The sequence below is a fragment of the Oncorhynchus nerka genome, linkage group LG23 (assembly GCF_034236695.1).
Source record: "Oncorhynchus nerka isolate Pitt River linkage group LG23, Oner_Uvic_2.0, whole genome shotgun sequence".
Lineage (NCBI taxonomy): Eukaryota > Metazoa > Chordata > Actinopteri > Salmoniformes > Salmonidae > Oncorhynchus > Oncorhynchus nerka.
The window spans coordinates 23,691,799-23,719,511 of record NC_088418.1 but is presented as its reverse complement, the minus strand read 5'-3'; the positions used below and the strand labels follow the sequence as shown (position 1 = coordinate 23,719,511).

General features: G+C 44.6%; 1 protein-coding gene across 6 annotated transcripts in view; it reads left to right on the top strand.

The window, feature by feature from the left end:
* Positions 1-27,713, top strand: part of raraa (retinoic acid receptor, alpha a) — a 227,348-nt gene that overhangs the window by 67,985 nt on the left and 131,650 nt on the right. For 4 of the 6 annotated variants that reach the window (XM_029629349.2, XM_029629347.2, XM_029629348.2 and 1 more), the window contains one exon: positions 22,809-23,369. In XM_029629349.2, the coding sequence (XP_029485209.1) occupies positions 23,201-23,369 (169 nt within the window). In that variant the 5' untranslated portion in view covers positions 22,809-23,200. The remainder of the gene's footprint in view (positions 1-22,808; positions 23,370-27,713) is intronic. The other 2 variants (XM_029629350.2, XM_065007963.1) reach the window with 1 other exon arrangement.

The window sequence follows — 27,713 nt, the reverse complement described above, 5'->3', positions numbered from 1 at the left end:
GTCCTAATCCAGGCACTTTTAATCTCCCTTCTGGACTACTGCAACTTGCTTTTGGCTGGGCTCCCAGCTTGTGCCATCAAACCCCTGCAACTTATCCAGAATGCTGCAGCCCTCCTGGTGTTCAACCTTCCCAACCATGCCAAATTCTGGCTTCCAGTCTAAGCTCACATCCGCGACAAGACCATGGTGCTTGCCTACGCAGCAGCAAGAGGGGGAACTACCTTCAGGGTATCCTCAAATCGTACACCCGAACCCGAGCTCTCCATTCTGCCACCTCTATTCTCTTGGCCTTTGAATGCACTAACTGTAAGTAGCTTTGGATAAGAGTGTCTGCTGAATTACTAAAATGTAATTGTCAGTGATTAGAGGGACAATAGATTGCTGAGTACCAGTTAGCAGGTTCGGCAGTTAGCAGGTTCGGTTGGCTACTAAAGACCATCAGCAGCATCAGAGCTCCGTTTTGGAGATGCATAGTTACCGTGAATAAACAGTCATGTGGAATTTGACTGTGGATATGAATTTGACTGTGGTAATATGGTAGCCCTCTAGTTGGGACACGCAGACCAATAAGACCTTGTGCAACGTTCTTCCGAATCGTCTGCCTTCCCACTCCCCCTTTTACACACACACACACACACACACACACACACACACACACTCATAATTGAAATCACTTTAATTGCTCCGGACCTGAAGCTGCTCCTAGATGCGAGCGTCCCAGTAAACAAGCTTCTAAAATAGGCCCTCAGTAATACATGTGACATTTAGGTTGGCAAGCTGGATGTGTTTTTTTGCCTGGCAATAAAAACAACAGCTACGCTAAAACACAGTGGACTGGTAGCCATGTGGTAGCACTTGTCACCCTGTTTAGCGGCGCACTGGTTTGGGTCAGTACACACAAGTAGACAGCGCGCGCGGACACACGCACGCACACACACACACACGCACACAGTGAAGGCCTAGACTGGTGTAACGCCTCTGCTGTGCTTTGGCACGTCATTGGATCTTTTGTCATTGGAGCTTTAGTTTATTTTTGTATTATACTTCATAGAAATATAAAAATCTGTTGCAAGAAAATTGAGGTTATACAAAACATTTCACTGTGTTTCAACATAAAATCTCCAATGACAAAAGATCCAATGACGCACCCAAGCACAGCAGAGGCCTCTTCCTGTTTTTAGAAAGGCTCAAGCAGATCAAATAATGTAGCCAGACGCATGTCTTACACAGGTTTAGGCCGTGTGAGTGAGACGTGCTCCGGATATAAGGAAATTATTGAATATTAGGAGATGATTGAATGAGAATAATATGACATCCTTTTCAGCCAGCTGTGTCACTGCTCATGAGATTGAAAAATTATGTAACCGTCTCTTGGAGGTGGGAGTGTGCTTGTCTTGAATGTGTGTGTGTGTGTGTGTGTCAGTGGGTGGGGGGAGTGTTGAGTCTAGCTGAAGGGGTTGTGGTTGTGTTCAGCAATATGGACCTGATTAGGAGTGGGCTTTTCCTGCTCAGTGTGACGGGGGCTGGAAGCCCCTCTGCTGTGGAGAGCTGTTGTCCTCTTCCTGGAAGTAATAGATAGCTGGAAGACTGCTTGCTGTCTCTGTGTGTGGAGATGAACGTTCTCTCTCTCTCACACACACACACACACACACACACACACACACACACACACACACATGTTAAATGAATGGTATATTAGGGTCTTTCTCTTACAACTAGCCTCTCTAATTCCCAGAAGGGTAACTCCATCGCAGTACGCAACCGCGTGAGGCAGACGGTCATGCAGAAATTGAAGATTGATGAAATGTTTCAAATGTAGATAGGCCTTCTATTCAGGATTATTTGAGTAGTTGATGGTGTGCTGTTGAATTCTACACAGATGACTCAACTCTTAAGGCAAGCAGGGAGAAACTACCTCTCAAGAAGACATGGCAACCCGGGAGATTCAGAGACGGGCACCGTTCCAATACTCTGGACAAAGCTGCCTTTTCTCATTTCCTTTCTTTCCATTCCTTTCCTTTCTTCCCACGTGACTTGACCTAGAAAGACTCAGGGCCCTCCTGTGTAACCACTGGTAGATAAATAAAATCATTTCACAGTCTTATCTTGTTAGGCTAGTGGTCGTGAAGGAAAGGAGACGAGGTCGGTAAGCTTTTGAAGACTATTGGGACCTAGCCAGAGAGGCAGTGATGGGGTAGTAGAGGGTAGAACTGAGTATAGAGACGTTTTGCTAGTATGGGACTGACTGTGGGGGAAAAACGGCAAAGACCACAACTCCAGACCACAGGAGCACAACCTCAGTGTTTCTCTCCCTCTCTTTCTTTCTCTGCGTGTCCCTCTTCTCTCACGCCTCTCTCTCGCTCCTCTCCCCGCTGCCTCTCTTCCTCATGCACACCTTTTCACTGCTGTCTCCTTATTCTCTCGCTCTCTACATTTAGCCTTTAGCTTCACCTCCACACTGGCGCTGTACGGTATGCAAGTGGTGCTTTGTTTTGCCGGAAGTAGCCTTGTCGTTTTTTAAAACTTTTGTAGGCTTTTTGACTGTTATTCAATGGGCAAAAACGTAGCGTAATGGATTTTCAGTGGAACAACTTCATAAAAGGCATCTGGCCAAAGTTAATTCGAACACAAATATAATTGTACATTCAAAAGGTTGGGGGACATGATACAGAAGTAAAGCAGAAGAGGCTGCCCCTCACCTCTCTGCTCTGCTCTGTTCATATTTCATATGAAGCAATCATTTCCATGCGACCAGCTGTGTAAACAGCGGGACCAGCCCTACATGTTTTCTCAGAGAGAAAGGCAGAATTGATGCCGGAAAAACTTGGACACAGCGTGCGTGTGTGTGTGTGTGGGCATGTTTTTACTGGATGTGGGCCTGTGGGTGTGTGTGTGTGTGCATGTTTTTACTGGATGTGGGCCTGTGTGTGTGTGTGTGTGTGTGTGTGTGTGTCTTTTAAGCTGGATGTGGACTAATGTTGTCACAATACCAGTATCGCGATACTAAGGTGTAAGGAAGCAAAGTAAACAAAACATGAAACTGACCGAAAACAGTCCTCATGTCGGGAAAAAAACAGCATTATGTTATCACCCAGAGTCACATTTGTTTATTTTCTTAGCTATAGCACACAGTATTTTAAAAAATAAAACATTTGGCCAAGGAAAATCTAGTATTGTAGTATCGCGATACTGGTATTGTGACAACACTAATATGTGGGGTAGTCTGTGTGCTTTATAATTATTTATTTTTTTACATTTTTTATTTTTTTACATGGAATGTGCTTCCTTCTAAACCAATTGGAGTCTGATGTCAATCGTGATTCTTAATATAGCTTTGTGATTTTTAGTACAGTGGTGTGATTCTAGAAATGGCTGTATGTCAGTGATGCTGACTAGTGGGGGGCAAGATGCTTAGTCTGATGGCTTACTTGGTGTGCCCGTGTGTGCGTGCGTGCGTGCATGTGTTGGTCGTAGATTTGTCAGTGCAGCGGTGTATGTGTGCTCATAGACATATGGCTTTAGGCGGACAGCAGCGCAGAGTGGTGTGTGTGTGTGTGTGTGTGTGTGTGTGTGACTAATACGGCAAGAGCTAGGAGAGGAGAGGGCCACCACCCTCGGCACGGACACACACACGGACACACAGACAGATCATCCCTGAGCCTATTTTTGCAGGTGCATGCTCGCTGGCATTTGAGATAATTAAAGCTTGACCTTTTTGATGGGAGCCAGAAATGTCACGGTTCCTCTCTGCCTCTTCTGTCGACACGTGTAGTCACCTCCTGTCACCTCTCCGTTCAAGCACACACACACACACACACACACACACACTGAGGAGGCAGGTGTCACGACTCCTACTGAAGGTGGCTCCTCTCCCTGTTCGGGTGGCGCTCTGCGGTCGTCGTCACCGGCCTACTAGCTGCCACCGATCCCTTTTGTTTGTTTTGTCTGTTTAGTTTCACCTGTTCCTTGTTGAGGTTGATTAGTTGGGGTATTTAAGCCGGTAGGCCCGCCTGCTCTTTGTGTGGGCTTACCTATTTTTCCCACTGTGTTAGTGTGTGGCAGTATGTATTGTGTTGGGCATTGGTTATTGTGCGCCCGGTATTCTTGGGGAGCGCTATTTTGTCCCTGTGCGTAATAAACGCTATCCTATCCTATTCTGCCTCCTGCACCCGACTCCGCACCCACTACGCCTAGATCGTTACAGCAGGGCTCTACGCTGACATTTTATACAAGTAGCACATGTGCTCCTAAGTTGAAAAAGTTACGAGCACAGAATTAAATTTAGGCTCGCAAATGAAAGTATTTGAGGAAGTGTTTTTATGATAAGAAATCACTCAAAATTGATCAATAAAAGTTTTTTTTAGTGTTCTGTGCTCAATCATTTATAATGTACCCTCATGTTTGAGTAACTTAGGTCAGTGGTTCCCAAACTGTGGGTTCCCAAAACCTGTTTTTGCTTTGTCATTATAGAATAGTGTGTAGATTGATATTTTTTTAATCCATTTTAGAATAAGGCTGTAACGCAACAAAATGTGGATCATAAAACCAGTCAGCATCTGGTATCTCCTTTACGTAGAGTTGACCAGGCTGTTGATTGTAGCCTGTGGAATGTTGTCCCACTCTTCAATGGCTGTGCGAAGTTGCTGGATATTGTTGGGAACTGGAACACGCTGTCTTACACATCGATCCAGAGCATCCCAAACATGCTCAATGGGTGACATGTCTGGTGAGTATGCAGGCCATGGAAGAAATGGAAAATGTTCAGCTTCCAGGAATTGTGTACAGATCCTTGCGACATGGGGCTGTGTGTTGTCATGCTGAAACATGAGGTGATGGCGGCGGATGAATGGCACGACAATGGACCTCAGGATCTCGTCACGGTATCTCTGTGCATTCAAGTTGCAGTATATAAAATCCAATTGTGGAATCATAACCCCACCGCCACCATGGTGCACTCTGTTCTCAACTTTGACATCAGCAAAGCACTTGCCCACACAACGCCATACATCTGGTCTGCGGTTGTGAGGCCAGTTGGACATACTGCCAAATTCTCTAAAACGACGTTTGTTGCAACTTATAGTAGAGAAATGAACAGCAACAGCTCTAGTGGACAGTCCTGCAGTCAGCATGCCAATTGCACGCTCCCTCAAAACTTCAGACATTTGTGGCATTTTAGTGGCCTTTTATTGTCTGCACCACAAGGTGCAGCTGTGTAATGGTCATGCTGTTTAATCAGCTTCTTGATATGCCACACCTGTCAGGTGGATGGATTATCTTGACAAAGGAGAAATGCTCAATAACAGTGATGTAAACAAATGTATGCACAAAATTTGAGAATCATTTCTGGGATCTTTTATTTCAGCTAATTAAACATGGGACCAACACTTTACATGTTGAGATTATATTTTTGTTCAGTGTAGTAATGTTCGAGTCACTCAAATATCACATGAATACACATTAGACATGGCAAGATGTATAGAACTGCAATAAAATTAGCTTTAAAACGTAAACATTTCCCAGCACCCCATGACAACATTTTTGAAATTGCAGGAAGCTTTGAACCTGCAGAATGTTCTTTCAGACAACAAGAGGGGTGTGAACAGTTTGTCATGAACAGTGCTCGTGCCAATAGAAATAGACGTTAGATGTTCCCCAGTGCTGAAACTGGGTCTGAGTGAAAAAGTTTGGGAACCCCTGACTTAGGTGAGACAAAAATTGTTCAGCTGTCCCTTTAAACGGTCGGGACGCTACCATTGTAACGGTGGGATTCATTCTCCGTATCTCTTCACTAGCAGTTGAGGAACCTCCAACTAACATTGAAAAACAACCTAGTGTATGAGCAAAATGATGTAAATGCCAAGAAAAACAAGGACAAAGTCACACTTTAGTAGACTTGCGGGTAAATTCAGCCAGCTTCTATGCCTGTGCGCTTCTAAAAATGTCACATTGCTTCACGAGGTGGGATAGCTGTATGGTTTTTGTGATTAGCTACCAGCTATAAAACAAAACGGAAGAAATACTTTGAAAATACCCACGACAGCATTTTTCTTGCTATAGATCACAACTCGCACATGTGCACATACTTGACTTTTTCAGATCTCACACATCTATGTTTAGGCGCATATGTATGTAAAATGGTCACACTGTAAAGCCCTGGGAGGGCCCGCTCAGTCCTAGCCCCCCCCCTAGTCCAGTGTCTTTCCTTCCTCCCCAGCCAAACGCTGCCAGCTACAGTACAGCCACGTTGTACTGTAATGTTCTGTCACTGTCCTGGGGGATGCTGCCATGACATACCTAATGTGCATTGTAATTGGGGACATGACTTTTCACGCATAGTGTGTGCTTGCTTCTGCACACACTGCACCGACACACCTACACACAATTGATCCGGTATGTATATGCCTTCCCCTGTACCCACCCACCACAGCCCTCCCCTCGTAAACGTTTTAGTGCTTTGTGCTGCTGCCGCAGCCGCTCTGTACTATGTGTGCCAACCGCCAAGCCATATTCACTCTACTGTATCTTTTCTATGGAGCAGCTGATGTTGTCATTGTGCAAAGGTGCCTCTGTTTCATGAGATGATATTTGACCCCCCCACTGTGCCTGAGTTGACCGTCATCAGGACTCTGTTTTCTTTAGACCTTTCACCTCTGGGTGCTTTGTTGTAGAAACCGAGGCATGTTGCAGACAGCCAGTGTTGTATAACGGTTGTAATGGCTCAGCAACCTTCGCTGACCTCTTTCACACTTAGCTTAAGCTACAGCTGTGTAGTGGAAAACACAGTACTCTACGTGCTTGCGGATTTTCCCGATTTTCCCAAGAGAAGAACATTGTGTACCAGACTCGCTGATCTTCAGGGGCAGGCTAATCTTCTTAGCATGTTAGCATAGCGTTAGCCTACTGTAGGGTTTGTAGACCGTCTCTTAGACTATAGGTTGGTCTAGGACAGTAGTTTCATTGAACTGTGCTAGCGTTAGCGCCACTTTAGCGTCATCATGCGGTCGGGGTCAACCAGCCAAAGAACCCCTGTTCACCCCCTCTTGTTTTCCAGGGCCATAGCTCGTGTTTGTCTCTTCACTGACGTTGACCTTTTTACTCCGAATGTGTGTGTGTCTGCATGCGTATGCCTTTGCCATTCCCTGCAGACATGTTACGAACGCAGCCCTCACCTAACCCCCCTCTGCCCATCGAAGCTTTTCGATTATTCATTCAGCATCGGCTGTCAGATCCTCTTAAAGTCACTGGCTCCTGCGACTACATAACCTCCGACCTGCATTCTCCCTACGCGCGCGCACACACACGTGTCAGTGCAGCACAGGCACAAGAAGTGATCCATAATGTTTGTTTAGTGCGGCTCTCATCCTCTCTCCTAACAGATCAGATACAGTCCCTTAGGACTCAGCTTCTAAATGCACTTGAGATACACTGAAAGAAGGACACTGAAAGAAGGACACTGAAAGAAGGACAAACAGAAGTCTAAAAAAATAAATACAGGATGGATAAATGGATGTCAGAGAGAGATGTCTGACTAGATAGAGGCTTTATTAGAGAGCCCTTTTGAAGGTCCCAGTATCCCCATCCACTCGTGAGTGTACATGCGTGTGTTTCTATTCCAGGGTTAGTCATCCATTCGATCACTCTGCAGGCTGACAGCACAAGGACGTTCAGTATGATCATCTTGTAGGGCTCCAACCATCCTCCGCAGCACTGACCTTCATATAGAACACATTACATGGGATTGCAAGGAGAGTGGGGCTGCCAGGGTTGGGTTATATATTTTTTCAAAGGCAAGTCAGCTAAGAACAAATTCTTATTTACAATGACTGCCTACGAACAGTGGGTTAACTGCCTTGTTCAGGGGCAGAACGACAGATTTTTACCTTGTTAGCTCGGTGGTTTTATCTTGCAACCTTTCGGTTAGAAGTCCAACGCTCTAACCACTAGGCTACCTGCCGGGTTATACATGGTTGGGTTATACATGGTCAATTGAGGGAGAAGGAAGGGGTGGAGGGGAGGTGCGTGTGAGCGTGTGCGTGCGTGGATAGTAAAAGAAGGAAAATTCGGGCAAGTGGGGACGTTTTGCCGGTCCCCACAAGGAAATAGCTATTTTGGGGCTTAGGTTTAGAGTTCCAGGTAGAGTAAGGTTTAGTTTTGGGGCTAGGTTAAGGGTTAATGTTATAATTGCAAAATGGTTTTCTAATGATCAATTAGCCTTTTTAAAATGATAAACTTGGATTAGCTAACACAACATGCCATTGGAACACAGGAGTGATGGTTACTGATAATGGGCCTCTGTACGCCTATTTAGATTACTCAGCCGTTTCCAGCTACAATAGTCATTTACAACATTAACAATGTCTACACTGCGACAGCGGAGGACCCTGCGACAGCGGAGGACCCTGCGACAGCGGAGGACCCTGCGTGGTACAGGGATTACGTGGGCTCAATTACACTTCTCCTGTCCGCAGAACACTGTTATGATGTGTGATTGCATGTGTTTGAAAATCCTGAACGGCTGTCACTGTGGCTTTGCTTTTGTGAGAAAGAATCCGTGTACATATATTTTTAAGAGTGAATGCATGCGTGTTTTACAATTCTACACGGAGTTGATTTGTACGCATTGGTGAATATGTTTGTGCTAGTTTGCATTTGTATGGTAATGTTTGTTTGAACTTTGCCTCGAAAAACTGACTGTTACATACTTGTTGGCATCTTTCTTGGTCCAAATGAAACAAGAGCCTTGTATAAGAAGTGTCCTTTTGAAATCTACCACGATAATGCCTACACATGACAAAATCATATGTGCTATTTTCCATTTCAATGCCTTGTTACCTTACAATACATTGTCACCTCCAGGGTTGGGTAGGTTACTTTCTAAATGTAATCCATAAGTTTCTAGTGAACTGTCCAACATTTGTAATCAGTAACGCAATTGTTGGATTACCCCAAACTCAGTAACGTAATCTGATTATTCCTTTACTTTTAGATTACTTTCCCCTTAAGAGTCATTAGAAGAACACAAAAATGTATGTTACCAATTGAAGGACATCTATTGCAGGATAAATCGATGTTAAATGTGACTTTATGGGTTGGTTATGTAGGCTTCTTCTAACCCATCGCTTTCTACTAGAGGTCGACCGATTATGATTTTTCAACGCCAATACCGATACGATTAATCGGACGATTTTTTAAAATGTATTTTTTATTTGTAATAATGACAATTACAACAATACTTAATGAACACTTATTTTAACTTAATATAATACATAAATATAATCAATTTAGCCTCAAGTAAATAATGAAACATGTTCAATTTGGTTTAAATAATGCAAAAACAAAGTGTTGGAGAAGAAAGTAAAAGTGCAATATGTGCCATGTAAAATATGTGCCATGTTAGAAGGCTAACGTTTCAGTTCCTTGCTCAGAACATATGAAAGCTGGTGGTTCCTTTTAACATGAGTCTTCAATATTCCCAGGTAAGAAGTTTGAGGTTGTAGTTATTATAGGAATTATAGGACTATTTCTCTCTATATCATTTGTATTTCATTAACCTTTGACTATTAGATGTTCTTATAGGCACTTTAGTATTGCCAGTGTAACAGTATAGCTTCTGTCCCTCTCCTCGCTTCTCCCTGGGCTCGAACCAGCAACACAACAGCCACCACATCAAAGCAGCGTTACCCATGCAGAGCAAGGGAAACAACCACCCCAAGGCTCAGAGCGAGTAGCGTGCGCTAACTAGCCAGCCATTTCACTTCGGTTACACCAGCCTCATCTCGGGAGTTGATATGCTTGAAGTCATAAACAGCTTGACGCACAACAAAGAGCTGCTGGAAAAACGCACGAGAGTGCTGTTTGAATGAATGTTTACGCGCCTGCTTCTGCCTACCACCGCTCAGTCAGATACTTGTATGCTTGTATGCTCAGTCAGATTATATGCAACGCAGGACACTCTAGATAATATCTAGTAATATCATCAACCATGTGTAGTTAACTAGTGATTATGATTGATTGTTTTTTATAAGATAAGTTTAATGCTAGCTAGCAACTTACCTTGGCTTACTGCATTTGCGTAACAGGCAGTCTCCTTGTGGAGTGCAACGAGAGAGAGGCAGGTCGTTATTGCGTTGGACTAGTTAACTGTAAGGTTGCAAGATTGGATCCCCCGAGCTGACAAGGTGAAACTCTGTCGTTCTGCCCCTGAACGAGGCAGTTAACCCACTGTTTCTAGGCCATAATTGGAAATAAGAATGTGTTGACTTGCCAAGTTAAATAAAGATTAAATAAAGGTGTAACTTTTTTTTTTAATTGGCAAATCGGCGCCCAAACCACCGATTTCCGATTGTTAAGAAAACTTGAAATCGGCCCTAATTAATCGGCCGTTCCGATTAATCGGTTGACCTCTACTTTCTACTACATAGAATAATACTATTAAAATATTTCATTATATTAATAACCAAAGTCTATCAGAATTCCATTCATTCCAATAAATGTTATACCCCTTGATCTTCAAGAATAGGACTTGGAAATATGGAAGTATAGATTAGCCAAATCGTTTTACATGAACATAACCCTAAAACAAAGGACTTATTTGCCAGCCCTACTCTGTTGTTTATGATTTTATTGTCATGGAGGACTGATTAGGCTCTAAAAATGAATGCCATATGCTGGATTTGCTATAGGCCTATTGTTAAACTTTTTGTTGGTGACACTTTGATATCTTGATAATCCACAGATGAAGCAATAACAAAACGGTCGCCCCACCTCTGTTTTGGTAAAAAGCTGAGGGATGGTCCTGGAGAAATGTAACCACTCAGATTAATAGGCAGAGCTATGAATGCAAGGACAAACCATCCAATGGCAAAGACACAACACACATACAGTCTGTGTAAGGGGTATTTGACCAAGAAGGAGAGTGATCGAGTGCTGCATCAGATGACCTGGCCTCCACACTCACCCGACCTCAATCCAATTGAGATTGTTTGGGATGAGTTGGAACGCAGAGTGAAGGAAAAGCAGCCAACAAGTGCTCAAGACTGTTGGAAAAGCATTCCAGGTGAAGCTGGTTGAGAGAATGCCTAGAGTGTGCAAAGCTGTCATCAAGGCAAATGGTGGCTGCTTAGAGTCTCAAATATACATATATTTTGATTTGTTTAACACTTTTCGTGGTTACTACGTGATTCGATATGAGTTATTTCATAGTTTGTCTTCACTATTATTCAGCACTGTAGAAAATAGTAAAAATAAAGAAAACCCTTGAATGAGTAGGTGTGTATTAACTTTTGACTGGTACTGTGTGTGTGTGTGTGTGTGTGTGTATAAAGAAAACCCTTGAATGAGTAGGTGTGTATTAACTTTTGACTGGTACTGTGTGTGTGTGTGTGTGTATAAAGAAAACCCTTGAATGAGTAGGTGTGTATTAACTTTTGACTGGCACTGTGTGTGCGTGTGTGTGTGTGTATAAAGAAAACCCTTGAATGAGTAGGTGTGTATTAACTTTTGACTGGTACTGTGTGTGTGTGTGTGTGTGTAAAGAAAACCCTTGAATGAGTAGGTGTGTCCACACTTTTGACTGGTACTGTGTGTACGTACTGTATGTACGGACATATGTACGTACACACAGTACCAGTCAAAAGTTTGGACACACCTACTCATTCAAGGGTTTTCTTTATTTTATATATATAATTTATATGTCCAAAAATGGATGTTGCAACTACAGATTGCCCCTTTAAGTCGCAGGCTGTCCACTGGTTTCAAAAACAATGATTGATAGGCAGCTTAAACTTCTTGAATTCAATCATTATTGGGTTCAAATACACATTTAGATTTGTGAACAGCCATCCACAACAAACACAATCCGTAAGGCGCAAATAGCTAAATGAGAGATCAACAGTGTGATTCACATCAATGCGCTATGTAGATAACAATAATAAGTGATATCCATATCGCCGTAGACTACATCACTGCTGTCATCCTTACCTCCAAGTGTTTATTCAAGTTGGATAATCTTTGGATGCCGACAGCAGTCGTACCATTGGAAGACCTAGTTTGGACTGTACAAAAGCCCATTCCTGCTCTTGTCCCGCGATCCATCAAACCCATTTTGTGTGACCTCATAGTGGTCTCTGACTTGTGGTCAGACTCGCTCATGTGGAACAAATTTAAACTGGCGCCTTTTTTCAATGCAGATTTGAATGTCATTGAGAAAACAACAGAAGTGTCAAAGATGGCCTCCCGGGTGGCGCAGTGGTTAAGGGTGCTGTACTGCAGCGCCAGCTGTACCATCAGAGTCCCTGGGTTCGCGCCCAGGCTCTGTCGTAACGGGCCGCGACCGGGAGGTCCGTGGGGCGACGCACAATTGGCCTAGCGTCGCCCGGGTTAGGGAGGGCTTTGTCGGTAGGGATGTCCTTGTCTCATCGCGCACCAGCGACTCCTGTGGCGGGCTGGGCGCAGTGTGTGCTAACCAAGGTGGCCGGGTGCACGGTGTTTCCTCCGGCGCATTGGTGCGGCTGGCTTCCGGGTTGGATGCATGCTGTGTTAAGAAGCAGTGCGGCTTGGTTGGGTTGTGTATCGGAGGACGCATGACTTTCAACCTTCGTCTCTCCCGAGCCCGTACGGGAGTTGTAGCGATGAGACAAGATAGTAGCTACTACAACAATTGGATACCACGAAATTGGGGAGAAAAAGGGGTAAAATTATTATAAAAATTTTTAAAAAGTGTCAAAAGATATTTTTTTCCGCAAACCTCCTTTCTGAATTTAAAAGTAAACCTCGGAATTAATCATCTAGTTTTTCGAAAGTATCTGTATTCTGATTACAAGATTTTTGCTGGGAACGTAACGGATTAGAGTTACCCTTTTATGGTAATCCCTTACATGTAACGTATTACATGTAATCTGTGACTCCCCAACCCTGGTCGCCTTTAAGTGAACTGTAGACCAATCTCTCTCCCAGGTTTCCACGTATCGACAGACAGAGAATGTAACAGAGATCTCTTGAACACAGTGAGAGCAGCTAGATGTGAGAAATACGTATTTCTGTACAAGGGGTCAGTTGTAAGGTCGTTTAGTTTATGGTTTAAAATGGCCGGCTTAGGTGACGTAAATTCCAGATGGCTTGGTGATAGAATACATAGCAATTGACCCATTTTCAGCCTCCAACCTTTCCTCTGATCTCGGTCGGCACGTTGTGGATAGACAACCTATAGCTAAGCTACCATATCTAAATATGCAGCGAGCATGCATTTCCATGATTATGCTGTGTTTTAAGCCTGGTTAGATGATTTACTCTGATGTTTTGACATGTGAAACAGACCAATATGTAACTGTACCTCAGCTATTATGTAGCCTATGTCCTCTCAATATGGCTCTAAACAGTAAAACAGGTGGGTAGTACAAGTGAGGTTTTAAAAGTGAAATAAAACAGCTCCCTTGGGTTTTTAAAGCTCTTTCGTTATTGCAATACGCCCCTCGTGCAGAGCCCTCTGTTTTTAAGTGTGGGTGGGTGGTAGGTATCCGGCTTCCCAGGGATATGACAGGGAGAGCACTTTGTAGAGCCCATAAAGCCATGCTCTCAGCCTGATGAAGAGACAGACACAAACCAGGGGCACTGCACCATATAAACCATGTCTGGGAGATGGACTTAAACAAACGTGTGCTACATTTATTTTATTTATTTATTTAACCACGTAGGCCAGTTGAGAACAAGTTCTCATTTACAACTGCGACCTGGCCAACTTAGTTTTACTTGCATTTAAAAGCAGTTGAAGGCCTCAAAGGAGTGTTGTATGGCATTGAAGCTCATTTGGAGGTTTGTTAGCACAGTGACCAAAGAAGGGCCAGTTGTATACAGAATGGTGTCGTCTGCGTTGAGGTGGATCAGAGAATCACCAGCAGCAAGAGCAACATCATTGATATATACAGAGAAGAGACGGCCTGAGAACTGAACCCTGTGGCATCCCCATAGAGACTGCCAGAGGTCCGGACTACAGACCCTCCGATTTGACACACTGAACGCTATCTGAGAAGTAGTTGGTGAACCAGGTGAGGCAATCATTTGAGAAACCAAGGCTATTGTGTCTGCCGATGTCAATCACAGCATTCTCAGAGTCGAAAGCCTTGGCCAGGTCGATGAAGACTGCTGCACAGTACTGTCTTTTATCGATGGCGGTTATGATATCGTTTAGGACCTTGAGCGTTGCTGAGGTGCACCCATGACCAGCTCGGAAACCAGATTGCATAAAGGAGAAGGTACGGTGGGATTCGTTTGATGGATGGATATAGGTCTGTAACAGTTTGGGTCTAGAGTGTCTCCCCTTTGAAGAGAGGGAAGACAGCGGCAGCTTTCCAATCTTCAGGGATCTCAGACGATACGAAAGAGAGGTTGCATAGGCTCGTAATAGGGTTTGCAACAATTTCAGCGGATCATTTTACAAAGAGTGTCCAGATTGTCTAGCCCAGCTGATTTGTAGGGATCCAGATTTTGTAGCACTTTCAGAACATCAGCTGTATGGATTGGGGGAAGGAGAAGCGGGAGGGGGCTTGGGCAAGTTGCTGCAGGGGGTGCTGAGATGTTGGCCGGGGTAGGGGTAGCCAGGTGGAAAGCATGGCCAGCCGTAGAAAAATGCTTATTGAAGTTATCGATTATCGTAGATTTATTGGTGGTGACAGTGTTACCTATCCTCAGTGCAGTGGGCAGCTGGGAGGAGGTGCTCTTATTCTCCATGGACTTCAGTGTCCCAAAACTTTTTGGAATTAGTGCTACAGGATGCACATTTCTGTTTGTTTGAAAATGCAAGCCTTATCTTTCCTAACTGACTGAGTATATTGGTTCCTGACTTCCATGAAAGTTGCATATCGCGGGGGCTATTCGATGCTAATGCAGAACGCCACAGGATGTTTTTGTGCTGGTCAAGGGCAGTCAAGTCTGGGGTGAACCAAGGGCTATGTCTGTTCTAAGTTCAATTTTTTTTGAATGGGGCATGCTTATTGGGGCGGCAGGGTAGCCTAGTGGTTAGAGCATTGGACTAGTAACCGAAAGGTTGAAAGTTCAAATCCCCGAGCTGACAAGGTACAAAATCTGTCGTTCTGCCCCTGAACAGGCAGTTAACCCACTGTTCCTAGGCCGTCATTGAAAATAAGAATTTGTTCTTAACTGACTTGCCTAGTAAAATAAAGGTAAAATAAAAAATAAAATAAAAATAAAGATGGTAAGGAAAGCACTTTTAAAGAGCAACCAGGCATCCTCTACCGACGGGATGAGTTCAATAACCTTCCAGGATACCCGGGCCAGGTCGATTAGAAAGGCCTGCTTGCTGAAGTGTTTTAGGGAGCGTTTGACAGTGATGAGGGGTGGTCGTTTGACCACAGACCCATTACGCACGTAAGCAATGAGGCAATGATCGCTGAGATCCGGGTTGAAGACAGCAGAGGTGTATTTAGAGGGCAAGTTGGTCAGGATGATATCTAAGAGATTGCCCATGGTTACGGATTTAGGGTTGTACCTGGTAGGTTCCTTGATAATTTGTGTTAGATTGAGGGCATCTAGTTTAGATTGTAGGACGGCCGAGGTGTTAAGCATGTCCCAGTTTAGGTCACCTAACAGTACGAACTCTGAAGATAGATGGGGGGCAATCAATTCACATATGGTGTCCTGGGCACAGCTGGGGGCTGAAGGGGGTCTATAACAAGTGGCAACGGTGAGAGACTTGTTTCTGTAAAGGTGGATTTTTTAAAGTAGAAGCTCAAATTGTTTGGGCACAGACCTGGATAGTATGACCAAACTCTGCAGGATATCTCTGCTGTAGATTGCAACTCCGCCCCTTTGGCAGGTCTATCTTGTCGGAAAATGTTATAGTTAGGGTTGGACATTTCTGGATTTTTGGTGGCCTTCCTAAGCCAGGATTCAGACACGACTAGGACATCCAGGTTGGCGGAGTGTGCTAAAGCGGTGAATAAAACAAACTTAGGGAGGTGGCTTCTAATGTTAACCTGTCTAGGACTGCTAGCGGAACCCCTCACCAACAGCCAATGAAATTGCAGGGCGCCAAATTCAATCAACAGAAATCTCATAATTCAATTTTCTCAAGCGTACAAGCATTAGGCACCATTTTTAAAGATAAAATTCTCGTTAATCCAACCACAGTGTCCAATTTAAAAAAAGCTTTTCGGCAAAAGCAGAACATATTATGTTAGGTCAGCAACTAGTCACAGAAAGCATACAGCGATTTTCCAAGCAAAGAGAGGAGTCACAAAAAGCAGAAATATTGATAAAATTATCAATAACCGTTGATATTCTTCATCAGATGACACTTCCGGGGCAACATGTTACACAATACATGTATGTTTTGTTCGATCAAGTTCATATTTATATCCAAAAACATCATGTGAATTTGCACAGAGCCACATCAAATTACCGAAATACTGTGTTGTTCACAGATTTAAAGATATACTTCTCCTTATTGCAACCGCTGTGTCAGATTAAAAAAAAAATCTTGATGGAAAAAGCAATAATCTGAGTACGGCGCTCAGACGACATACACAACCCAAAAATATATCCGCCATGTTGGAGTCAACATAAGTCAGAAATAGCATTATAAATATTCACTTACCTTTGATGATCTTCGTCAGAATGCACTCCCAGGAATCCCAGTTCCACAATAAATGTTTGATTTGTTCCATAAAGTCCATCATTTATGTCCAAATTCCTCCTTTTATTAGGGCGTTTAGAAAACAAATCGAAACTCACGAGGCGCGGGCAAGTCCAGCGGAAATGTCGGACGAAAATTCCCCAAAAATTATATTACTGGTCGTAGAAATAAATCAAACGATGTATAGAATCAATCTTTAGGATGTTTTTATCATAAATGTTCAATAATGTCCCAACCGAAGAATTAATTTGTCTGTAAAAAAGCAATGGAACGAGAGGTAACTTTCTCATGACCGCACGTCACGAGACCGAGGCTGCTGGCAGACCTCTGACTCATTCCCCTCTCATTCAGCCCCCCTTCAGAGTAGAAGCCTGAAACAATGTTCTAAAGACTGTTGACATCTAGTGGAAGCCTTAGGAAGTGCAAGATGACCCATATCCCACTGTATATTTAATAGGGGCTGAGTTGAAAACCTACAAACCTCACATTTCCCACTTCCTGGTTGGATTTTTTTCTCAGGTTTTTGCCTGCCATATGAGTTCTGTTAAACTCACAGACATCATTCAAACAGTTTTAGAAACTTCAGAGTGTTTTCTATCCAATAATACTAATAATATGCATATAATAGCATCTGGGACTGAGTAGGAGGCAGTTTACTCTGGGCATGCTTTTCATCCAAACGTGAAAATGCTGCCCCCTATCCATAAGATGTTTTAACATTCATGAAACCAAGGCTTTTACTGTTACAGAAGTCAACAAATGAGAGCACCTGGGGAATAAGAGTGGAGCTAGGGGCTGCAGGGCCTGGGTTAACCTCTACATCACCAGAGGAACAGAGGAGGAGTAGGATGAGGGTACGTCTAAAGGCTATAAGAACTGGTCGTCTAGTGCGTTCGGAACAGAGTAAAAGGAGCAGATTTCTGGGCGCGGAAGAATAGATTCAAGGCATAATGTACAGACAAGGGTATGGTATGATGTGAATACAGTGGAGGTAAACCTAGGCATTGAGTGATGAGGAGAATGGTTTTGTCTCTGGAGGCACCATTTAAGCCAGGTGAGGTCAGCGCATGTGTGGAGGGTGGAACAAAAGGGCTAGCTGAGGCGTATTGAGCAGGGCTGGAGGCTTTACAGTGAAATAAGACAATAATCACTAACCAAAACATAAATAGACAAGGCATATTGACATTAGGGAGAGGCATGTGTAGCCGAGTGATCATACATGACAAAAAGTATGTGGATACCTGCTCGTCGAACATCTCATTCCAAAATCATGGGCATTTACATGGAGTTGGTCCCCCCATTACTGCTATAACAGCCTCCACTCTTCTGGGAGGCTCCCCACTAGATGTTGGAACATTTCTGCAGGGACTTGCTGCGGGGCACTGATGTTGGGCGATTAGGCCTGGCTCACAGTCGGCATTCCAATTCATCCCGAAGGTGTTCAATGAGGTTGAGGTCAAGGCTCTGTGCAGGGCAGTCAAGTTCTTCCACACCAATCTCAACAAACCATTGCTGTATGGACCTCGCTTTGTGCACGGGAGCATTGTCATGCTGAAACTGGAAATGGCCTTCCCCAAACTGTTGCCACAAAGTTGGAAGCACATAATATTCTAGAATATCATTGTATGCTGTAGTGTTAAGATTTCCCTTCACTGGAACTGTGGGGCTTAGCCCGAACCATGAAAAACAGGCTCAGATAATTTTCCCTCCTCCACCAAACTTTACAGTTGGCACTATGCATTCTGGCAGGTAGTGTTTTCCTGGCATCCACCAAACCCAGATTAGTCCGTTGTACTGCTAGATGGTGAAGTGTGATTCATCACTCCAGGGAACACGTTTCCACTGCTCCAGAGTCCAATGGAGTCGAGCTTTACACCATAGAAACCCATTTCATGAAGCTCCCACGAACAGTTCTTGTGCTAACGTTGCTTCCAGAGGCAGTTTGGAACTCGGTAGTGGGTGTTGCAACCGAGGACAGACGATTTTTATGTGCTACGCGCTTTAGCACTCGGCGGTCCCGTTCTGTGAGCTTGTGTGGCCTACCACTTTGCGGCTGAGCCGTTATTGCTCCTAGATGTTTACATTTCACAATAACAGCCCTTACAGTTGACTGGGGCAGCTCTAGCAGGGAAGATAATAGAACAACTCATTTGTTGGAAAGATGGCATCCTATGATTGTGCCACGTTGAAAGTCACTGAGCTTTTCAGTAAGGCCATTCTACTGACAGTGTTTGTCTATGGAGATTGCATGTTTGTGTGCTCGATTTTATACCCCTGTCAGCAACGGGTGTGGCCGAAATAGCCGAATCCACTAATTTGAAGGGGTGTCCACGTACTTTTGTTTATATAGTGGAAATCCACACGCAACCCCACTTTTATACAAAAAGTCAGGCTTCGCTGAATAGACCTACAGGTGTGATTGAAGAATGAAGCAGGTGTTAAACATGGGCTTTGCTACACGGAAAGCAGCAGTTGACGACTTAATTGTCTACACTTCAATAAAATCGGTATCCCTATTTCAATATCTTTAGTAATACCAGTATCATGACATTAGCTTTTATAACCTTCAATCTGTCTTTTTTTTCTTTCTTGGACCAGAATGAGTCTTTCTCTCTCTCCTACCTATCGTTCCTGCAGTGAGGTTTCAACATCTTCATCGAATGTTTTCATAATTTATCTGCAGATAATTGCCAAAAAACAGTAGTAGCCTACCAGAATGGAAATTAGAGGGCCAAATGAACCATCGTCAACCAAATAACATTGAATAGCCTATGCATCCCGACTCCGTGGCTGGCTATATAGGCAGATGAAACAAGCGAAAGCATTGAATGTGGCACAAACAATGTATCAAATGGATTTCAACTCATCGTTACCACCTTCATTACATGGGACAACTCACAGGAGACAATAAAGAAGCATCATGCGCTACCTCCTCCGCAGCCAACCACAGCACACACAAATAACACAGGTAGCGAGAGGCGGAACAGACTGACAAACCAGCAGTGCTTCCCTGTCATCGCTTGCTTTGTGACTGACAGGCGCCTATCTTATCAATAGATCGCTAGAAGACGCATATCGTTCATTCAAGAGGGAGAAGGCTATATAGACTTTTCTGACACACATCTCACCAAGGAGGATGGAGGTGTGGGGTTTGGTGGAAAGGATTGCTCAAGGAAGCATTATACACATGAATCACGCATGTCAATGAGACATTTTATTTCAACAGATTCTTCCCCCTTGCATGATTCATGTGTATAATGCTGAGAGGGAGTAAGGTGTTTGTGTGAACCCGTTAAGGTTCCTCAGACCGTTGCTCCGTGTGTAACACACCGGACTCATGACAGGGTCATTAGGGTCAAAATATGTCATAGAAATGTCATCAAACTGTTTCCCAGATTTATACAGAGGCCTCCTGTAGCTAGACATGTTCCAGTTACCTGGCTGTAGCTAGACATGTTCCAGTTACCTGGCTGTAGCTAGACATGTTCCAGTTACCTGGCTGTAGCTAGACATGTTCCAGTTACCTGGCTGTAGCTAGACATGTTCCAGTTACCTGGCAGTAGCTAGACATGTTCCAGTTACCTGGCAGTAGCTAGACATGTTCCAGTTACCTGGCAGTAGCTAGACATGTTCCAGTTACCTGGCAGTAGCTAGACATGTTCCAGTTACCTGGCTGTAGCTAGACATGTTCCAGTTACCTGGCAGTAGCTAGAGACGAGAGTTGTCTGAGTAATGGACTAGAATAGGTAGTCTTACAGTATATTGTGTTTGTCTAATGTTGGTAAAACAATGGGTATTCTTGCATGACATATTCTGACATTTCATGGTGTATAGAGACTCAGTTTAATATAATGTGTGTGTGTGTGTGTGTGTGTACATGTGTGTTGTTCAAACCTGCTGTATGGCTTTGATGTGTGTGTGTTTTCACGTGTATCAGTGTGTCTTCCAATCTAATTTTATTGGTCATATACACGTGTTTAGCAGATGTTATTGCGGATGTAGCGAAATGCTTGTGTTTATAGCTCCAACAGTGCAGTCATATCTAACAATTCCACAACAATATACACAAATCTAAGTAAAGGAATGGAATTAAGAATATCTAAATATATGGACGAGCAATGTTAGAGCGGCATAGACTAAAGATACAGTAGAATAGTACAGAATACAGAAAATACATATGAGATCAGTAATGCAAGATATGTAAACATTATTAAAGTGACTAGTGATCCATTTATTAAAGTGGCCAGTGATTTCAAGTCTATGTATGTAGGCAGCAGCCTCTAATGTGCTAGTGATGGCTATTTAACTGTCTGATGGCTGTTAGAAGCTGTTTTTCAGCTTCTCGGTCCCAGCTTTGATACACCTGTACTGACCTCGCCTTCTGGATGAAAGTGGGGTGAACAGTTGTTGTCCTTGATTATCCTTTTGGCCTTCCTGTGACATCGGGTGTTCTGGAGGGCAGGTAGCTTGCCCCCGGTGATGCGTTGGGCAGACCGCACCACCCTCTGGTGAGCCCTGCGGTTGCGGGCGGTGCAGTTGTCGTACCAGGTGGTGATGTAAAAGCTTGTGAGAGTTTTGCGTACGAAGACAAATTTCTTCAGCTTCCTGAGGTTGAAGAGGCGCCGTTGTGCCTTCACCACACTGTCTGTGTGGCTGGACCATTTCAGTTAGTCAGTGATGTGTACGCCGAGGAACGCTTTCCACCTTCTCCACTGCGGTCCCGTCGATGTGGATAGCGCTCCCTCTGTTGTTCCCTGAAGTCCACAATCATCTCCATTGTTTTGTTGATGTTGAGTGAGAGGTTGTTTTCCTGGCACCACACTCCCAGGGCCCTCACCTCCTCCCTGTAGGCTGTCTTTGTCATTGTTGGTAATCAAGCCTACTACTGTTGTGTCGTCTGCAAACTTGATGATTGAGTTGGAGGCGTGCGTGGCCACGCAGTCATGGGTGACCAGGGAGTACAGGAGGGGCCCCAGTGTTGAGGATCAGCGAAGTGGAGGTGTTGTTTCCTACCTTCACCTCCTGGGAGCAGCCCGTCAGGAAGTTCAGGACCCAGTTGCACAGGGCGGTGTTCAGAACCAGGTCCTCAAGCTTAATTATGAGCTTGGAGGGTACTATGGTGTTGAATGCTGCACTATAGTCAAACAGTATTCTTACATAGGTATTCCTCTTGTGCAGATGGGATAGGGCAGTGTGCAGTGCGATGGCAATTGCATCATCTGTGGATCTATTGGGGAGGTAAGCAAATTGAAGTGGGTCTAGGGTCTCTTGAAGTGGGTCTGAAGTGGGTCTCAAAGCACTTCATGATGCTCATTTAGTTCATTTACCTTTGATTTCTTGGGTACAAGAACAATGGTAGCCATCTTGAAGCATGTGGGGACAGCGGACTGGGATAGGGAGAGATTGAATATGTCCGTAAACACTCCAGCCAGCTGGTCTGTGCATGCTCTGAGGACGTTGCTAGGGATGCCGTCTGGGCCGGCAGCCTTGTGATGGTTAACAGTCTTAAATGTCTTACTCACGTCGGCTACGGAGAAGGAGAGCCCACAGTCCTTGATAGCGGGCCAAGGACTAACACACCTTGGACTGTGAGTACACACTGACACAAAAACCTCCCATGTGTTTAATATAACTGGGCTTTAGGAAACACCTCGGGGACTAACAACAGTCATAATTAGCAACGTTTTCTTTTGATTCATGTTCATTTATTTCTCGGACATTTCCCCAGGGTTTTCACTCCAGCCTTGATAATGAGTGTGTGTATTGGTAGAGCTATCACATACCCACACATTCTGTTCATGGCTTTTAATGCTCCATAAGATAATTAAGCTGAAATGGTTGTTTTTGTACCATTTCAGATGAGACATTTCCAGTAATTAGCTTCACGGAGATGCATTTCTTTCCCCATGCTTTTAAATAAAGAGGGGAAATACAGTATGTTGGCATCTTAAAATAATGAACTCTTTCTCTCTCTCCCTCTCTTTCCGTCTTTCTCTCTGTCTGTGTGTCTCGTCTGTCTGTCTCTCTCTGTGTCTCTGTCGCTCTGTGTCTCACTTGTGAGGGATGAAATTTAATGTTTTTGAAACTTATTTTTGTTATGTATGACATTGTCCCAAAGTGGTTTTTAAATTCTAAATGATCTCACTCTCTTTCTCTCTAGGTGAAGATTGAGGGCCACTAAAAGAGACACTGAACGGTTGGGGATATACCAGAGCTGACTCTTGCATAGGCACCATGTCTCTACACATTCCCCATCTCTGGAACCGACTCCACAGTGGAAGACTCATTATAAAATCCTTGTGAATCTTCCTAACCACTATCCTGTACCTCTCCTCTCCATCAGTCGGTAACAGGCGGCCATTTTGGGATTTCCACAACTGTAGTTTCCTAATTGAGGGCATTTCTCCAAAGTCACCACGCCACTGGAATACCCCACACGTCCATCGCCCGTATGGGCACTAGAACCACTCCGTAACCCACACTGACTCCGTTCTGTATTGCCACAATATCGTTTTTTTGGTGTCGTCATCGGTGGAGGTGGATTGAGCCAAAATGGCTGGGAAGAGCAACCCGATCCCGGGCCCTCACCTCAACGGCTTCCCCATGCCCCACTACTCATACTTCTTCCCCCACATGCTGGGGGGGCTCTCGCCCCCCGCCCTGCCCGGCTTGTCCCTCAGTGGCTACAGCACGCCATCGCCAGCCAGTAAGTACCCCTACTGTACGTCCTTTAAACCTTCTCTCTGCTGTTTCATTGGACTGTGTGGTGTATTGTTAGTGCTCACTAAAGCACATGTGTTTTGGCTGCATTGTTGACTGGTTTACCTCAGAATATTAGCCTATTTCTGGAATAGCCAACTCCTTTGTTGCTGCCATGAAACAGGCTGACACTCAAGGTATCAAGAGTATTGGCCTGTTGCAGTATTTTGAGTCTGAGCATTTAGTTCCAAACAGCCTACCACTATAGTTATTGTAGAGACTGCGTTTGAAAGGTCTTGTATAAATGAACAGAGTTTTCCATTGTGTGGCTCTGAGCTGTTCTGCTCCTCAGAAAAGTGGGTCTATATTAGCAGATAAAATGTCTCTGTGTTGCTGTGCTGATGGCGGGAATGGAATGCTATATTTGCGGTGTTACCGGCCTCCTGCAGTTGTTGGCATATTTGCCTCAACAATTTAGCTTAGCTATTTATTGATTAACGGAAAGTTGGATGTTGGAGAGAGCTTTCATCTTGTCCTGGTTAGATCATGCCCATGTGATATACTGTCTGTGTGATGGTAAACTGAGCATAACACACACACACTGAATACTGCCTAGATCAAATGGGACAGGAGGGCAGGGTAATCAACCTGACATCCAAAATGGACGCACCTCTAAAGCGGATCTTATCTAGCCTATGTAAAATGACTACAGGTTGCTATAGGAGACGTAGTCTCCAATCTCCGGCCAGCCAGGTGGTTTGGGGTCAGTGTATTGACTTTCCATCTGGGCGTATTAGCATGGTGTTCATTGGGATTAGCATGGTGTTCATTGGGATTAGCATAGTGTTCATTGGTAAAAGCATGGTGTTCATTGGGATTAGCATGGTGTTCATTGGGATTAGCATGGTGTTCATTGGGATTAGCATGGTGTCCATTGGGATTAGCATGGTGTCCATTGGGAATAGCATGGTGTTCATTGGGAATAGCAACAGGAGGAGCTGTGAAAAGCAGTCAGTTGTATCCACTTCCCCATTATTTCTCATTTGAGTTGTGTCTGTATCAATTTGAATAAGGAACATTCTGATGGTAGTGGTACATTGCATAGTGTGTGGGTGTGGGGGGGCACTGCATTGCTGTCTGTGGTGTGTGTGTCTTGTCGGGACTCGCTCCCAGTGTTTGGCGAGAGGGGCGGCAGGGTTCCTTCCCTTTTGCAGGACAAACATTTCCTGTCAGTAAACACTGGGGAGCTAGCCAGGGACACTGACCACCTCTTCCTACTCGCTCAGTCACTCAGTCACTAGGAAGAGTAGCTTCTGCTAAAGCTAATGGGGATCCAAATTAACACACTAATGCTACGAGACAGCGAAGCAGTGTACACGCACTCACACACGTACACTCATTGATGTAATAGTTTGATTTTCCTCCTTGCGTGATTTATGTTTGTAATGCTTACTTGAGTAATCCTTTTTACCAAATGCCACATATCCTTCCTCTGTTGGTGAGAGGGAGTGAGGTGGTTGTGCGTACCCGTTGTCAAGGTTTCTCCATCTGTGTTAACACCCCTGACTCATAGCGGAGTAATTACGGTCAAAATATGATATCATAAACATTTCATAAAACTGTGTCCATGAATTATACAGAGGCCTCCTGTAGCTAGACATGTTCCTGTGTAGCTGGATGTAGCTAGACATGTTCCTGTGTAGCTGGCTGTAGCTAGACATGTTCCTGTGTAGCTGGCTGTAGCTAGACATGTTCCTGTGTACCTGGCTGTAGCTAGACATGTTCCTGACTGTAGCTAGACATGTTCCTGTGTACCTGGCTGTAGCTAGACATGTTCCTGTGTACCTGGCTGTAGCTAGACATGTTCCTGTGTACCTGGTTGTAGCTAGACATGTACCTGGCTGTAGCTAGACATGTTCCTGTGTACCTGACTGTAGCTAGACATGTTCCTGTGTACCTGACTGTAGCTAGACATGTTCCTGTGTACCTGGCTGTAGCTAGACATGTTCCTGTGTACCTGGCTGTAGCTAGACATGTACCTGACTGTAGCTAGACATGTTCCTGTGTACCTGGCTGTAGCTAGACATGTTCCTGTGTACCTGGCTGTAGCTAGACATGTTCCTGGCTGTAGCTAGACATGTTCCTGACTGTAGCTAGACATGTTCCTGTGTACCTGGCTGTATCTAGACATGTTCCTGTGTACCTGGCTGTATCTAGACATGTTCCTGTGTACCTGGCTGTAGCTAGACATGTTCCTGTGTACCTGGCTGTAGCTAGACATGTTCCTGTGTACCTGGCTGTAGCTAGACATGTTCCTGTGTACCTGGCTGTAGCTAGACATGTTCCTGTGTACCTGGCTGTATCTAGACATGTTCCTGTGTACCTGGCTGTAGCTAGACATGTTCCTGTGTACCTGGCTGTAGCTAGACATGTACCTGACTGTAGCTAGACATGTTCCTGTGTACCGGGCTGTATCTAGACATGTTCCTGTGTACCTGGCTGTATCTAGACATGTTCCTGTGTACCTGGCTGTATCTAGACATGTTCCTGTGTACCTGGCTGTATCTAGACATGTTCATGTGTACCTGGCTGTATCTAGACATGTTCCTGTGTACCTGGCTGTATCTAGACATGTTCCTGACTGTAGCTAGACATGTACCTGACTGTAGCTAGACATGTTCCTGTGTACCTGGCTGTATCTAGACATGTTTCTGGCTGTAGCTAGACATGTACCTGGCTGTATCTAGACATGTTCCTGTGTACCTGGCTGTATCTAGACATGTTCCTGTGTACCTGGCTGTATCTAGACATGTTCCTGACTGTAGCTAGACATGTTCCTGACTGTAGCTAGACATGTTCCTGTGTACCTGGCTGTAGCTAGACATGTTCCTGTGTACCTGGCTGTATCTAGACATGTTCCTGTGTACCTGGCTGTAGCTAGACATGTTCCTGACTGTAGCTAGACATGTTCCTGACTGTAGCTAGACATGTTCCTGTGTACCTGGCTGTAGCTAGACATGTTCCTGTGTACCTGGCAGTATCTAGACATGTTCCTGTGTACCTGGCTGTATCTAGACATGTTCCTGTGTACCTGGCTGTATCTAGACATGTTCCTGTGTACCTAGCTGTATCTAGACATGTTCCTGTGTACCTGGCTGTATCTAGACATGTTCCTGTGTACCTGGCTGTAGCTAGACATGTTCCTGTGTACCTGGCTGTATCTAGAAATGTTCCTGTGTACCTGGCTGTAGCTAGACATGTTCCTGACTGTAGCTAGACATGTTCCTGTGTACCTGGCTGTATCTAGACATGTTCCTGTGTACCTGGCTGTAGCTAGACATGTTCCTGTGTACCTGGCTGTATCTAGACATGTTCCTCTGTACCTGGCTGTATCTAGACATGTTCCTCTGTACCTGGCTGTAGCTAGACATGTTCCTGTGTACCTGGCTGTAGCTAGACATGTTCCTGTGTACCTGGCTGTAGCTAGACATGTTCCTGACTGTAGCTAGACATGTTCCTGACTGTAGCTAGACATGTTCCTGTGTACCTGGCTGTAGCTAGACATGTTCCTGACTGTAGCTAGACATGTTCCTGTGTAGCTGGCTGTAGCTAGACATGTTCCTGTGTACCTGGCTGTAGCTAGACATGTTCCTGTGTACCTGGCTGTAGCTAGACTCGTTCCTGTGTACCTGGCTGTAGCTAGACATGTTCCTGTGTACCTGGCTGTAGCTAGACATGTTCCTGACTGTAGCTAGACATGTTCCTGTGTAGCTGGCTGTAGCTAGACATGTTCCTGACTGTAGCTAGACATGTTCCTGACTGTAGCTAGACATGTTCCTGTGTACCTGGCTGTAGCTAGACATGTTACTGTGTACCTGGCTGTAGCTAGACATGTTCCTGTGTACCTGGCTGTAGCTAGACATGTTCCTGTGTACCTGGCTGTAGCTAGACATGTTCCTTTGTACCTGGCTGTAGCTAGACATGTTACTGTGTACCTGGCTGTAGCTAGACATGTTACTGTGTACCTGGCTGTAGCTAGACATGTTCCTGTGTACCTGGCTGTAGCTAGACATGTTCCTGTGTACCTGGCTGTAGCTAGACATGTTCCTGTGTACCTGGCTGTAGCTAGACATGTACCTGACTGTAGCTAGACATGTTCCTGTGTACCTGGCTGTAGCTAGACATGTTCCTGTGTACCTGGCTGTATCTAGACATGTTCCTGTGTACCTGGCTGTATCTAGACATGTTCCTGTGTACCTGGCTGTAGCTAGACATGTTCCTGACTGTAGCTAGACATGTTCCTGACTGTAGCTAGACATGTTCCTGACTGTAGCTAGACATGTTCCTGACTGTAGCTAGACATGTT